The sequence below is a fragment of the Opisthorchis viverrini genome, assembly GCF_000715545.1.
Source record: "Opisthorchis viverrini unplaced genomic scaffold opera_v5_593, whole genome shotgun sequence".
In the NCBI taxonomy this organism is placed as follows: Eukaryota; Metazoa; Platyhelminthes; class Trematoda; order Opisthorchiida; family Opisthorchiidae; genus Opisthorchis; species Opisthorchis viverrini.
In genome coordinates this window covers 23,133-38,986 of record NW_008752250.1, presented here as the reverse complement: position 1 = coordinate 38,986, position 15,854 = coordinate 23,133, and the positions used below count along the sequence as shown (strand labels likewise).

Below are 15,854 nucleotides of genomic sequence, written 5' to 3'. Positions count from 1 at the left end.
CATTTTTTTACCGTGTTGGAAACACCGGTTCTCTTAGAGGCAGTTAAATAAAGTCCAAACAACACTTCGTTAACGCGGTTGAATGAGAAGGGCGGTAGAGGGCAGCTTCACTGGACACCTGGATGTGGCGAACTCTGTTGAAAGTTTGCCCTCAGGTGCTCCACCTAAGGAAGGATATAGGATATTTATGAGATAGGAAATAGGAAGGGACATCCTCTCCTCCAGACCCTGCCATGATTTCTGGTCATCTACGGAATCAAAGGCAGCTCTTAAATAGAGACAAACAACAGTTATCGGCAGTTGAAAGGGATGGCGCGGTTCGAGTGAAGTTAAGTTGTAATCGGAGCAAACTCTACCAGGGCGAAACTTGACTTGATTCTCATGAATCTGACTTTCCGTATGATGGCTCAATCTAAACGACATGATACCATAGAGCACCTTAGTTGCTTTGACTGATAATGCGCTTCCGCGGTGATTTCGTTTTATGTTGGTTCGCTCTTTGAATTATTTGAATCACAATCCCAGCACCCTCCTTTCGGCATTTTATCTTCGTTCCGGATGCTTGTGAGTAGCGTATTCAGGGTTATTACAATGGATTTACCGCCTTCAAAGAGTTTAGGATGCGAACCCCCTGGTCTAGGCTTATCTCGTCATTAAATCAGTAAAGCGTCGAGCTGAATTTGTGTCGCTGATGAAAAATGATGAACTTTTTGTTCAGCCTCATATAGCTGTTCCGGAGGTTGAGCCTTTTCGTGAATGGCCGAACTTCAACTCACCCTCCCCGAACCAGTTCGGATTAGTTGATATAGTATACGGCTGTCCTTTGCCAGAGCTTTCTCCATCTCCCGGGCCATCGCTATCCACTTGCGCCCTTTCTCAACCCTTACAGTCTTCGTTGAAATCGACTTGGCTGAGCCGCTGTCACGCGAAACGACCAACCCGAAGGTCTGCGATCTGAAACCAACTCTGGCATTTCAGTTGCTTCTGTCTAGGATTTGGCACCCTTACAGTATCTCAACCGTCGTATTTTCGTTGTGTTGAATTGTAGCTATGCATCCGAAAGGTGCCGAAAGGGCTTTTTATGTCTCGGTCTTTGAGGGACCTGTGTTTATCATAATAATCGCGTGTTAGTGGAAGCTGCTGACCGACCATTGGCCTCGGCGGGATAGGTAGGACTAAAAGCTGTGAGCGGACACTCATGGTTTTCGATCGTACCGGTTAACTTTTGAAAGCTTTTCCACCAACTCACTTTGTTCCTATACGGAAGCCCTATCCAGGTGACGAATGGAGTGGGTGCGCGTCAACCGGCATACTCCTCATGGAAAGCGAATCGATACATGTACCTGCAGAATACCGTAATCAGGGTCCAGTTGTGCGCCTCAGGAAGGATGGCTAGAGTGGTTTTGTTGGGACCATATCAGGGGAGCAGTGTCAGAAAAATCTCAAATGCAATGCGCCACGTGTGCGTAATTCTTCACTTTATGGCTGCGATGTAACTCCCGTGGAAAGTTTAGCTTGTGGCCAAAATGGGAGGTGTATAGTTATTTCGTGAATGTATGTGTAGAGAGTGCAGGTCAAAGGTCGCCGCTGGTTTCTCTAACCAAAATGCTCTGTTCTATTACGGTTAATGAGTAGAAAGTGCTTGTAGATGCGATCACTCCAACAACCATTTGAAGGAATCGGTGAGTGTGTGGTTTCAGCTTTAACATCGACTCTCCCGTCAAAGAAAGCTTGGATGGCTGGAGCAAACAGTGGTCCAACCACAATAAAAGGTAACGAAATAACTACGCCCATTCTGAATGCGATTCCTTCGCGCATCAGATCGTGGACTGTCCGCATTTCGACTCGGTAACCGCAACTTTGAAGAAAAACCGACAATTATACAAACTATCACAACTCTACAAGATTCCGGTCATGCCTGACTCTGCTTTTGTACAACCAGAAAGACTACCAGTTGGCACACCTTGAGGTGGTTCGCAATCAACATGTCATCCTGTCCTGTTGATGCATAGCTCTTGAAACACCTTGGTCTTGGAAGTTCTGGCTGGTTTCACCCAGTTTGGATTACCAACCATGTAGGCAGTCAGGATGATTGACTGCAAAATGATAACCAGTACTGTTAAGTTTTGATTAGATTGACCAGTATGCCAGCTCTGTTATATTGACAATGACATTCTTGTGATAGTGTAGATCTTTCGCTCAAACAGCTCGCGGTAATAGGTTACAAGGATAATCTTAGAGAAGAAGACTGATAATGTGACCAGGTACGGTATCCTATGTTAGCTGTGTCCGGTTCTTGCGCAGAAATTCGGTTGTATCTATTGTTTGCTGTCCAGTATCGTTATTTTAAATCAGTACGGATACAGAAGGAATGTTTCCAAGTATCTATAGGAATAAATGTAAAGATTGACCGGTTATTTCAAGAGGCTTTCGTTTTTTCCATACGTCTGGCCACTCGATTGTTCCCTGTCAGAAGTGCATTTCAACCGAGTGCTCTTCAGACTGACGATAACCTTCCATATGACATCTACTTAGGGAGACAGCGAATAGCAATTTCTCCTACCCTTAGGCTCATGAACAATTATTATTGTACTAGAATCTGAAGCACAACATTATACTTGCGAATCCCAAGTAGTTAGTGCACTGTATCGCCGTTGCACGGTTGTTGTCTCTAGTCGTCTGAATGGAGGATGGCTTATGTCTGCTCGCTTACAAACTAACCGCAATGGGTCTGTCTATCTTCGTTTACCAACATTGGAACAAACAGTAAAGATTTTATTCTTGGTTGCTTTGGCCGTTACTAGTTTGATATATGTAGTATGTATAAAGCCAGATGCAGGTCTCTATGAACTCATTGTGAAGAGGCGCTTTATTTATTTCTAAGTACTCCCTTTTTATCAACTCCCACGCAGATCGTCTGGCCATATCCGACAGCGAAACCAACATTGTCAGAGACGTGGCGATTCCGTCTTAGTCAACTCCGTCTTGGCCCCGATCGTCTGTCAGCAATGGCAAAAAGTTACCAACCTAAGGACTACGGCCAGGATATGGCCAACATAGCTTTATTGATGCGCATTCTGTGGCACTGTATCCGATGGGATGATATTCTGGGCGAGCCAGCGGACAATGTTCACGTGCTCGATGCGGATGGTCGTCCATGCTTTCGTGAACTCATGGATTATGAAGACTCTGGGACAGGGAGAGCGGGGCAGTCGGCCTATTGTACCAGGAAAATTGTTGGAATTCAACCACTGGTAATATCAAATGGGATTCTTTTTGTTTTTTTTTTTAATTTTTCTATCTTCACTGGTGCATGCAGGATATTGACAGTCATGTTAAATTTCTTTTCAGGACAAGCATTGGCAGCGAGCAAATTATCTAGTAAGGCTTACTCACACCCGGCCTTCGTCCAGTGGGGCTGCACAGACTAGGCGAACACCCGGCCGAAATGCGAAGCGTAGCCGACGTACAGCACATGCCGCCACCAACTCCTCTGCGTCTGAATCATCCACAGCCTCTCCTGTCCCACACTCTAGTCGGAAGTCGAAAAGTCGGAAGTCAGTGCCAAGACAAGACCCCGACTACGATCCGTTCGGGGACGACAGCTGGTGGGGATCTGCCAGTGCTCGGCGCCGTAAGCGTCGTCCAGTTGGTGGTCGGATTCACCGATCCTCAGAATCAGATGATGACGATGGAGCCTATGATGATGAGGATGACGATGATTGGCCTCCTTCTACCCGCAACAGTAAGGGTGCCAATCGCAATAACCAATCAAGTGCTGGGGCTGTGAATGAGAACTCCGCAGCATCACATCAGGAAATTCGGGTTGAAGAGCGCTGGATGGCAGAAGATCACTTATTTTTGTGGGAGATTAGGACTTTCATGAACGAGTAAGTTTGGAGGTTTTTGTTTGTTTCGTCCACTAGGGATGTGCTATTTTGGCTGTTTGAGGCGTGGTACGTCTGTGAACTTGGGAAAGTCTTTAACACCCACTGGAGACCTGTTTGCATGTTAGCCCAATTGGAAACCTACTATTTTTCTCGCTTTCCCACTAACTAACAATCAAGACAAGAGTGACTTTGTGGTCTCCGGGAGAGGAGGAGTTGCGAGATGGCCTAAGTGGTTAGAGCGCGAATTTACTGACCGGAAGGTCCGTGGTTCGAATCCGACCTCCGCCACTCGGCTTCCCCTGTCTAGGCTTGGGCAACCTGGCAGTATCCCAGCCCTCGTGCTTCCTTCAGGTGGCATGGCAGCTAGGCACCGGAAGGGTGCTAAAGCTGAACGCTTTTTCCTCCGGGAGAGGAACTCTTAGGTGTCCTTATGCTTTTTAATGGACGCTGTGGGTTTGTGAAACTTGAAGTTTCAACCCCAAGTGCGTCCATCCTTTTTGAAGCACGTCATTTGGGTCAGGCCCTTGCCTTTTTACAACGCCTCAGTTGGTGGATCTCAGCCAGTGTGTCTCTTAGATTTTTTTTATGTCTGATCACGCCTCTGCTGGTTTCCAGGTTCTACATTAGGGTCAATATTAATTCACCAATTTGACTGTGGACTGTTGAAGCAACCGTTCACAGTGGCTTCTTTTGCAGTGACGATGTTTGTCCACAGGGTCACTAGTTGTATTTTACTGTAGGTAGTCGAATCTAGCATCTCTGTCGGCGACACCGATTACAAACGATGTGTATCATGTAAGCGTGCCTGGCGCTCTACATATCTCTGTCTAGTAGACATTTGCAGTTGATCTCTTCGGCTGAATCGGTTGAACCCAAATTGACTGGCTGAATAACGTGGCCTGTCTAGCGTATTTCAAAAGATTTCACAGGGTTCGATTCACGATCAAATTAGGACCTGAGACACCAAATCCGCGCAAATGGGTTGAACTGCATCTCTCAGCGAGGATTGCACCTTTTCCCCTCTGTGTAATAGAAAAGTCAAACCTCCTTTCGGTGCCTAACCGCCGTACAGGCCAAGAGAAGCGCAAGTACCAGGTTACGAAAGGCAGTCTGAAGGTCAAATTTGGTTTCGAATCTGTGATCTTTTTTTCGGAAGCTCACGCCTTTGATCTACATCGAGTCTTGATGGCATCATCTAGATGTTGGTTGACTTCCACTTCCCCCCCTTTTTCCTTGTTTATGCTGTCTTTGGCAGATACCTGCCACCCAATCATGATTATCTGCATGTGGGCACTGAAAAGTTGGACGGAAAATCTCAGGCTGTCGCGACCTTACGGCGACCTGCGAGGTTATCAACGGTTCCTCCGAGCGTACAAACGAAAACCGAGGAGGCCAACTATACAAAACAACAACCGGAAGAGTTACCCGAGAATCGAGAGGAACCGCCACCCCATCCCAATTTGGCAAACGCTCTTGTAGGGACAAATACGAATCTGGGTACGCTCACTCCTTATAAAGACTTTGTGGCAACACACTGGTTGCTATCCATATTACTCTATATCCATTTATCGTATTTTTTATCTAATTTTGTGAACTTTATCTACCCATTTATGCACTTTCCTTCAGCTTCTTCCGGGATTATCTGGGACGTGCATTCGGGATTTCGTATCTCCGGTGACCCTACTGTTAGACTAATCCCTGCTCTTTCCACACGTCGTCGGGCTTATCAGAGAGATTCCAATCCACCCGATTCTTCTGGCCAGCCTGAACAGACAATCTCTCCTTCCGTTCTTGAGGCAAAAGCACGAGCTCGTTCACTGGCTGCCTCCCACGCAGCCAAAGCCTCAGTTGCGGCGCGAAGGATGCGTAATGAGCGCGCTCTTTTGGAGCAGCGTGTTCGTTCTTTACGAAGCCAGATTCTTACCCGCCGGCGTCTTCACTTGTCATTGGCAAGACTTATTTCTCAGGTTAGTTCAGCTTTCCTAGCCTAATGTGCATGTAGTCATATATAGGGTCTGTCGAATGTTCTCATCTATCATTTCATCGTTTCACTGATATCCCGTCGTTTAGGATTCTCTCAGTGACTTCCAGGAGCGGGATTTTCACAGGGAGCGCCCGACTCCCATCAAGGTGAAGCAGCCCCCACAAGACTTTCCCTCCAAAACTCCCTTTACTCCTCTTCGAGGTGTTACGAAACGAGGTCGCCCACCTCTCTCAAGCCGTAACAGACAGTCATCTCAAGAGGCCAGTCCTCGTCCAAAAGATGTGCCCGTTTCAAGAACTGGCACACGAGCTTTCTGGAATGAGGATCAAGAAAACGAACCGCACTGGATTACAAAGACGTCTGGACTTCGACGTTTCAGCCGTGGTTTGGCTGTCGTCAAACGTGGCCGGGGGCGCGGTCGTGCTCGATTTTCGAGGGTCTTGACTAATCGTGTCTCCGCATCTCGAAAGTACCGAAAACCAGAGGATTCTCCACTTCCGTGTCCCAAACCTGATGACCAGGAACCGCACTTTGATAACGAGCACAGTTCATCTAGTGGAGCATCAACACCAAGCACGTCCCCCGGTCTTGGCGATGAGACCCTTGAACGAATTCTTATCCCGTCGACTGTCTTGAAACAAGTGAGTGCTATATTTGCTGATACGGAGTATTATAGTTTTGGCCATATATGTATTGGTGTTCCAAGGGGAGCCACGTCAACAACCGCAGCAGTGGCTTTCGGTGTGCAACCCATGGGCTGCAAGTTCACAGTTGTCAGTCGCTCCAAATCGCTCATTGGTGCACCTGAGTCTGTTGTGATGATTGGCGCCGATACGGTTGTTAGGACAATAAGCTATGACATGGGGCCATGTGTCGTTAGAATCTAAAATCACGAGGGTTAACACTCCGTGTGAGTTGCCCGAACGATCAAGATTATTCTCTTTTGGTTGTTTCTGGTGCCATTTTTAGTGGTGGAAGTGTACATGTTTCGGGCTCCTCTCGGTCTTCAGAGCTCATGTGCAAGGACCCTCTTTTTAGTTGGGTGTCTTGTTCGCCCACCTGTGTGGGTTGTACTAGTCGCACGTTCTGGCATATCTGCTTGAGTTATCTTAGTGCGATAAAATTTCATCTTTTTTCATCTTTGTTGGACGACCCATTGTTGTTACAAACAAACTTACGACCACATTTGCTATAGAATTCCATAAGTATTTCTCCACTGCCAATTAAATGATTATAGCATCTTTACATGCAGCCAGCCAGCAGCTTTCTTGTAGCATAGGGTTTCCGAATGAGCAAATTAAGCTCGACAGTTCAGCCAATCTACTCTTAACGAGATGTTGGATAGGTTTAGCATTTAATGAATGTGTGATGCGTAACCAACGCCTGACATTTGATTCAGTGGCCTAAACCCAAGCAATAGTACGAAAACATCCATAGTAATGTTATTGCCTAGAGTGTTGTGATTGCTGATACGGTTCACTCAAACACAGACTCGTTTTCTGTCAAGCAATTCAGTTCACTGCAGTGGCATTTGAGAAGTTGAACCATGTCACTTCAAAGCCGTTAAATGATGTCTTTTTACCTCCCACAGGATGAACCCCATTCAACACCCAGAGGTGCGGCTGGGAAACGAAGAGCTGCGGCGTCACGTTGTCTGTCGACTGGTAGCCGAGGACGAGCTGGCCGTGGCCGCGGATACCGGGGTCGTCCTGCTGGACTTGCCAAGGGACAGACTATTCGACTTCCGACAGCGTTTGCTGCACCATCTCCTTCTACTCAGACTGCCTGTCCGAACATACCGGATTCGACAACACTCTACTGCTTGTGCAAGACCCCATACGATCCCACTAGGTTCGTCGGTATTCGTGCATACTTTTGACCATCTATTTTTTCTCATCCGCTTGGTCGAACTTAATTCTCACGACAACAACACTGTGAACACAGTCCCCCTATGAGAATGGTGATCATTCATACAGTGTCCTGAGTTTCCATGATGTAACTCTTAGTCAATCTTTTCGGTGATCGGTTTTAGTGTATCTATGGGTGACGTTGGTATATGCGGTACTCTAGGCTTCATCGCTTGTTTTCCCCTCTAATGTAGTAGTACACAGTTGCACTGGCAGGAAGCCTCGCTGCTGATGAGTACTGGTAGATGCACAGCTTGAGATATTTCGCCTGTTTTTTTATATATTTTGTTCATGTAAGCAGACGCTGTTCATGAAATGAACTAGCACTGTTGCAATGGATAGCCGGTTTTTCGTTTGTATTCCTACGAGCAAGTATCCCATAATTGGCCGGCAGCTAACTGCTCAGATCATCCTATTCTTAACATTGGCTCCCAATCGTGTGTGGATTCTTGCATTTTTAAGATTGCGGAGTCCCTACTCAACACAAAACTGCCACATGCACTCACTGGTTACCACACTCATGGATTTCCGCCCGTCGCACATGTGCTGAATTAGCTGAGCTACTGTGAAATTTGTCTCAACTTTATGTATGCCTCGGATGACAGCCTACCAATCTAGAGATTTGACTATCTACTCCTCGAAAGTTTCTTATCTAGACTCCATGTATACGCTCTTATAGTGTTGCCTGTACGTGACATCAGGGCACCAATCTTGCTACAAAATTCACGTTAGGCATTTGCACCCAAAGGACCCTACGGCTGAGCGTTTTTGTATCAGGAACGGAGTTTTGCGCGCGTACACAGTGGTGTCATGTAATGCAACCTTGTATTTCATCATATACATCATTCCTACCATGTACAGTGGTATGATTTGATCTGAAATCGACGCGTCCTCATAACTCAACCCTTCCCCCCGCGATAATGACCAGGATTCAGAATTCGTGCTCTGCGTCTCCAGGCCTTTCATCGCCAATTTGATCTCTGGTCAGCATTATGCGGATAATTCTTCTACAACTTGGTTTTACAGTCCCCCTTGTGATCCGTTGCAATGTTTTTCACTAGTTACATGCTAGACGGCTTTCTCTTGACAATTTATTTAAATAGAGGAACAGCTGAGTTTGGAAGAATGTGGCTGCAGTCCCACAGACAACCTCGAACTGAAATATTGCTTCGTGATGTCACACTTCGTACATAAATGTCTTAGCTCTTCAGAAATTGGATATGAATACTGGCTTTACTCGGTTATAAGCACTCATGGTACTCTCGATACAAAGATCGCCCTCATCTGAGAATACCTCTCACAAAGAACAAGTTTCCGTCGCTATCTCCACATGCTGTTTCCAGCGGAGGATAGATGTTCAATACATATTTGGGTTCCAGTTTGCTAATAATCAGCACTCAACGGCTTAATCCACTAGTTAACTAGTTTATCCATGCCAAATTTCCCACTAAAGTAGCCTTCCAGTGAATAGGGCACCCGCTTGGCAAACAATCTACCGATATGTTGAATTTCGTCCTCAACAGTGTTGGCTCATGTGTCGTATGTCTTGCAGCACTGTGACTGGGTTTGTAAGCACGCATGCAGTCAGTCATATGGGTACTCGCAGTGGTTACGGCAGTGAAACATCGGTGTTGAACACTGATGTCATGCTGTCGAGGATGATGATAATGAGTCGCAGTGGTGTTTCCATCTTCATTGTGACCATTTGTAAACTATGTAGAAAATAAGATTGTTTTCAAGCTTCGGTACCAGCTTAAGTTCCGCGCTGTTTCGGTAGTCTTTCTGATGAAGTTGTCCTAACCAGTTGCTGTGATGGGGATCTTTGTGAACGATTGATCTTGAGCGGATGTTTATTATACTACAATTCATATAGGCAAGCGTCACGATATTACTGTACTGGACTCAACCTTTCATTGTTTTAGTATCATCAAAAGTCGGGGTGCCGTATTATCGTGTGCTTCTGTGGTTTGTTGTAACCCAAGACAGATCGCCCCTTCATCAACCAAGACCCGTTTGAACGTCCTTCGGTCTTTGCTCCGGAGTCGCTTATAAGGTTATTTATCTATCACTCCTTGTTGTCGACTTTCAGAGAATATCTCGGCTGCGACCTGTGTCAGGACTGGTTTCACTTCGAATGTGTCGGACTTCGTGCAGCCGAATCAGGCAACCTGGGTGAATCCTGGCATTGTCCGGACTGTAAAAAGGCGGAGATCGATGCGAATGAGATGCTCTACTGCCTATGCCGAACGCCATATGAACCGTTGCGGTAAATACCTACTCTACTCTTCTAAATTCTTGTTATCATGTCCGTTGCAACTTTGATCTAAATCGCACCATAGGGTTAGATTATTCAGGCAGGTTACGAGGGACTTATTTGCTGCACACCTTTCTGATATATTGGAATACTGTGATTGGGTTTGAAAGGATGTATGTATGGGAAGCTCGTGGTTTTTGGACCGTGTTTTAGCGGAGCTGTGTGTAATTTAGTTCACCTAAACTGCAGTGTTGCCGCTTTGCCATTATTGACAACATTACACCAGTAGTAAACACTGGCCCTCAACTACCAGACAACCATGACGAAAGGACTCGTAAGTAAAGAATGGGGAGAGTGTAACTTGGTGCAAAAACGTCGTTTCTCTCGGGAAGCCAACCAACTAGCATTGGATCGTGCTTGCTGCTTCCTACGAAGCCACGGTGATCGGATCTTCAGAGACGTTTGACGTCTCCATATCGGTGCCTAGCTACCATGCCACCCAGAGGAAGCACGGGGGCTGGGATATTGCCAGGTTGCCCAAGTCTATACAGTGGAATACTGGGGTTTGAAAGGATGTATGTATGGGAAGCTCGTGGTTTTTGGACCGTGTTTTAGCGGAGCTGTGTGTAATTTAGTTCACCTAAACTGCAGTGTTGCCGTTTTGCCATTATTGACAACATTACACCAGTAGTAAACACTGGCCCTCAACTACCAGACAACCATGACGAAAGGACTCGTAAGTAAAGAATGGGGAGAGTGTAACTTGGTGCAAAAACGTCGTTTCTCTCGGGAAGCCAACCAACTAGCATTGGATCGTGCTTGCTGCTTCCTACGAAGCCACGGTGATCGGATCCTCAGAGACGTTTGACGTCTCCATATCGGTGCCTAGCTACCATGCCACCCAGAGGAAGCACGGGGGCTGGGATATTGCCAGGTTGCCCAAGTCTATACAGTGGAAGTCGGGTTCGAACCAGGGCCTTCCGGTCAGCAAATTCGTGCTTTAACCACTAATCCATGTCCACGGAATTTAAGGCTTCTTTTTAGATGATGCAAAATAAGCGGCTATCAGTGTTATTTTGTTAGCCAAGCATACTCAGTCTGCCCCCTTCCTGCATGGAACTTTCAGATCCGTCTCACGTGCCGAAGTTAGGCATCGGTATAATTGGGAAGCTAACGACGCTCTGTTAGTGCAAGAAATATCGGCCATTAAAGCATGTTCGGTGCGTGCAAGATCAGCTTGTTGACTAATTTGCTTGAGAGCTCACATAGTAAGACTGGGATGAAATCAGAACGACCTTAGAATAACCGACTCGAAACTTCTGGTGGCTTATTATCGCTGTTCGGGGTTTCTTATTGCGATCGCTGTGCAGCCCCATCAATATATCCTGCCTCTGTTTGTGCACCAACAATGCGTCTACTTGGTTGGGCTAGCTTGATTCGAACTTCGTATTGCAGGAACCCCCGATAGCTATTCACTGGCTCCTTGGTGGAAAAGTATCATTTGAGAGACGACATAAGGCGACTTCGCATGTTTTTCCCGTTTTCAAGATGGATGTACTCAGGATCAACTGAACTCAACAATAAACTATCGCCCTTTCTTCTCTTACACAGCGTCTACATCGCTTGTGACGGTTGCGACGAATGGTACCACGCTGAATGTGTCGGGATGACTTCGGAGCAGGCAGCTAGTCACACGGGAACCTACATTTGTCCGACATGCTCGAAAAACGCACCCAACAAACCGGAGGGTTTGTCAATTTCGATGACCATGAAACTCCGGTGAACATAGTAAGACTGGGATGAAATCAGAACGACCTTAGAATAACCGACTCGAAACTTCTGGTGGCTTATTATCGCTGTTCGGGGTTTCTTATTGCGATCGCTGTGCAGCCCCATCAATATATCCTGCCTCTGTTTGTGCACCAACAATGCGTCTACTTGGTTGGGCTAGCTTGATTCGAACTTCGTATTGCAGGAACCCCCGATAGCTATTCCCTGGCTCCTTGGTGGAAAAGTATCATTTGAGAGACGACATAAGGCGACTTCGCATGTTTTTCCCGTTTTCAAGATGGATGTACTCAGGATCAACTGAACTCAACAATAAACTATCGCCCTTTTTTCTCTTACACAGCGTCTACATCGCTTGTGACGGTTGCGACGAATGGTACCACGCTGAATGTGTCGGGATGACTTCGGAGCAGGCAGCTAGTCACACGGGAACCTACATTTGTCCGACATGCTCGAAAAACGCACCCAACAAACCGGAGGGTTTGTCAATTTCGGATGACCATGAAACTCCGGTGAAAGCCGATCCGGACACGAGCAGCGCCGCTGTGACGACAATCTATGAAACAGCGTTAGAATCGGATACAAAAATGCGGCTGCTGGAACTCGTAGAAGATATGATGGTAAGGACCAGTTCTTGACGTCCGACTGCCATACGGTGTTGTTTTTTTCACGAAGTGTCTCGAAGTCCTAAATGATGAATCAGAGCGGCATCTCCGTTACACTTCACTCTTCATCCCGCATTTCAATTAACGGTAGTCTGCTGTTCAGTGTCGATATTCCCTTGCCATACAACCGCATCAGTGTTATCGATCAGGCTGCATGTATATGATTATATCTACTCATCAGTTTAACCATCATCGTCAAGGACAGTGCTGACACTGATGTTAGGGCAACTTTCCGCCCCGGAAAATGACCAATTAGTTTCAAAAAGCGGCTCTACCCCTGTGCTACGAAACAGCTGATGCGCGTTACTTTCAGGCTGTCATGTGAATTCAGGTGACCAGAACCGTAATCCGCGGCTTTTGTAGCCCCGAGTAGCAGTAATCTCAGTCAACAACCTGGGATGGGTTATATGGTGCTCATTGACAGTGTATTCCATTCTAATCAATTATAAGCTGGCTCGCTTAATTTTGGGAGCGTATCACATTGTGAGAAGTCGGTAAAGTCTTGTATCAGGATGTGGAGGTTTGTCGATGACTGCATCGTGGGAGTGTGTCGCTCACATCGAATTGTTGTGGTTTTCTGGTCGGCCTGCCTCTCAGTGTGAAAACTCGACGGTTGACACTGGAGGTTTAGTGCTCGTATCAGTCCAATCAGGGCGGAGATTAGATTTTTTGCCCATCGACTTTTATTCCACTCGTCAAACCTCATCCCATCTATGGTTTCCATTTAAGCCAAAAACACTGTGTGGATAGAGTGGGTTTCGGGTAGGGCATGTGTTAAGGTACAACCCATCTGGGTTGAACTCTTTTTCATTTTCATTTAGGTTTTTGGATGTGAAGCTATACCTATACTCTGCTATCCACGAGTAACTTGACTTTTATGTGAGATAGTCGATTTGATGGAATTGACGAGTGACCAGCGGCCTCGAGTTGTGGTTTCTATAGTCTGTTTGCATGCACTTCGTTTTCTGTGGTTTGTTCACCTGACTTTTCATTTCCTGTTTGGCCTCTAGCACCACAAAATGGCATGGCCTCTGGTTGTGGTTTCTAAAGTCTGTTTGCATGTACTTCGTTTTCTGTGGTCTGTTCACCTGACTTTTCATTTCCTGTTTGACCTCTAGCACCACAAAATGGCATGGCCTCTCGTTCAAGTCCTGGACCCACAAAAGTACCCAGCTGTGGTAAAGTTGTCTGATATCAAAAGTACGTTCCGACAGTATTTGTGTTGTATGTTTCTCCTGTATCCGCACTCTATTACCTGTAGCTGTACAAACGGCGTGCGCGCTTTCCTCCTCAAAATCCAACTGTTTTCATAATAAAAGAATTGAACGCCATCCAGCCATTGCGCTATACTTACTCCAGTCAGACTGTTAAATCAACCTCGATGGCACACCAGCCAAGATTCGAGTCACACGTGGAACAGGCGTGCACTGAAACACTAGAGAATAGCACACATGCGAACTGTGTCATGGAGCCAGCATTCCATCTATCTGACTTAAACTTACTGACCAGATGTTAAGTCGAAATCTCAACAATGAAACATCTCAACCAAAGTACACGTCAGAATACAAACACGCACACGCTGGTCGCCTCTGACAACGTAAACTGACCTCAGGAGCAGCACACCATCCAGGTGACATGTCGATGAACCCAAATAACGCTGTACTTTGCCCACATTCAGTTGGTTGCAAAGAAAAAGGTCGGACTAAGACACTATATTCTGCTACGCTGTGTACTGACCGTAAACTTTCCATACCAAAGTTCGAGCATTATGCATCTCGAATAGTCATTATTAGGGTGGTGTGGACGGTAGCCACAGTGAAAACAAACTGTGTTTAATGAGTCCAATCATCTTGCTGTCGACTGGCAGTTATGCATTTCGGTTCATTGTTTCCGTTCGAATAAGTCGTAGCCTCTATGCGGTACGAATGTACACGAACTCCATATTCTTCTAGTTAGCTACAATATCTGCACAGAAGTGCATCGTTCTCCGTTTCCGCCATTGTTTGCACTTTATTTTGTTCATTTGTTTTTTGTCTTTGCAGATCTCTGCACATTGTTAACGGAGCTAACGCAGGACATGTTTGAAACTTTGGGGGATTTCGCATTTGCTATGAATCGAATTTTCTCAGACGCTCGCACAGTGTTTCCCCAACATAGTCCCGAATTCCACTGTGCTGATGTCATGGAAGCGTACTTTATACAACAGATGAAACGCATCAAAGCAGGCCTAGACCGTTGAACGGTCATTCGGCCTGTTGCTTCTTGTGCATTTTGTACATAAACACCACCCCCACACCCTTGCATGTTTCAGTTGTACATTCCCTCCTCTTCACCGAGCAACCCTCAACCCAATTTTATGCCCTGTATGCTCTCAGTTGGCGATTTTGTCACTAGATGCATCATCAACTGTCAATATTGTGACATGAAAAGCAGATATGTGCACAAACATTTTTTATGTTGGCGTGTTGGGCAAAAGCCAGCGCGGGAAAATTTTTTATTCATTCACTTTGTATACTTCCAGTTATCTATTTATTGTCAGAACTAGTCAGTTTGGTTTTGGTTCTTAACTATCCACGCTCCATTGGGTGGGTTAGTCATCTATCAAAAGGTTTTCCGTTCCATTGTGTCAGATGGTGTTTTTGTGGGCGCTGTTCCCTGAACGTCTGTGGCGTAATTTAAATCCGTCGTCTAGCAGCACAATAACCATCCCCCCAATTGTTCTTAGGGATCACTTTTTATTGCGTGTCGAGGAGCTTAGGTAACCATTTGAGGAGATAACTTTATGAGTCGGAAGAAAACTGGTTTTATCTCTGCCAGTACACTATAACTAATATGTTGATGTGACATTAGACAGCATCCCAGCGACAGGCAACCGGGCTCCGAACGCCCTCCTTGATGTCATCAATTGAGCTCGCTCGAATTGATCTCTCTAAAGGGGAGAAATCGTCTGGAATTTGCCATTTAACTTTCAAATGACCTACTTCCGCGCCAAAAAACTGCTTTCGGTGTTAGTACTCAGTTCACACATCCAGCCAAACAGTGGTACGACAGTTAAATGCCGTCTCTCGAACGCGGGGAGGGGGGCCCAGGAGAGGATTGGATTCCTGTCAGCCGCAGTGCACTGTCTAACTCAGCTTACACGCTCCATCCCGCGTTATAGAGGGTTTCTCCAGCACATCCAACCAGTCATCACTGAACGGGAAATCAAACAGGATCCCATCAGTCGGAATTCGGTGGTTTCTAGTCCTCAAACCGAGAAAACTTCTGAGCCCCCAGTACTATTTGACCCTGCTGCCAGCCATAAAACAGACGTCATCAGTTTGTCACGTCCACCAGATAAACAGAAACGAATCAGTTCAGTGTGCA

The 15,854-nt window shown here is 46.2% G+C and overlaps 1 protein-coding gene across 1 annotated transcript in view; it reads left to right on the top strand.

Moving 5' to 3' along the window:
• The window catches only part of T265_11800 (hypothetical protein), a gene marked incomplete at both ends in the record, with an annotated part of 56,740 nt that extends 41,756 nt beyond the window's left edge, over positions 1–14,984 (top strand). Inside the window, 9 exons of the mRNA XM_009178562.1 lie at positions 2,913–3,254; positions 3,352–3,890; positions 5,146–5,857; positions 5,961–6,515; positions 7,466–7,725; positions 9,871–10,047; positions 12,167–12,443; positions 13,607–13,688; positions 14,531–14,984. Of these exons, the coding sequence (XP_009176826.1) occupies positions 2,913–3,254; positions 3,352–3,890; positions 5,146–5,857; positions 5,961–6,515; positions 7,466–7,725; positions 9,871–10,047; positions 12,167–12,443; positions 13,607–13,688; positions 14,531–14,727 (3,141 nt within the window). The remainder of the gene's footprint in view (positions 1–2,912; positions 3,255–3,351; positions 3,891–5,145; positions 5,858–5,960; positions 6,516–7,465; positions 7,726–9,870; positions 10,048–12,166; positions 12,444–13,606; positions 13,689–14,530) is intronic.
• Between the last annotated feature and the right edge of the window lie 870 nt (positions 14,985–15,854).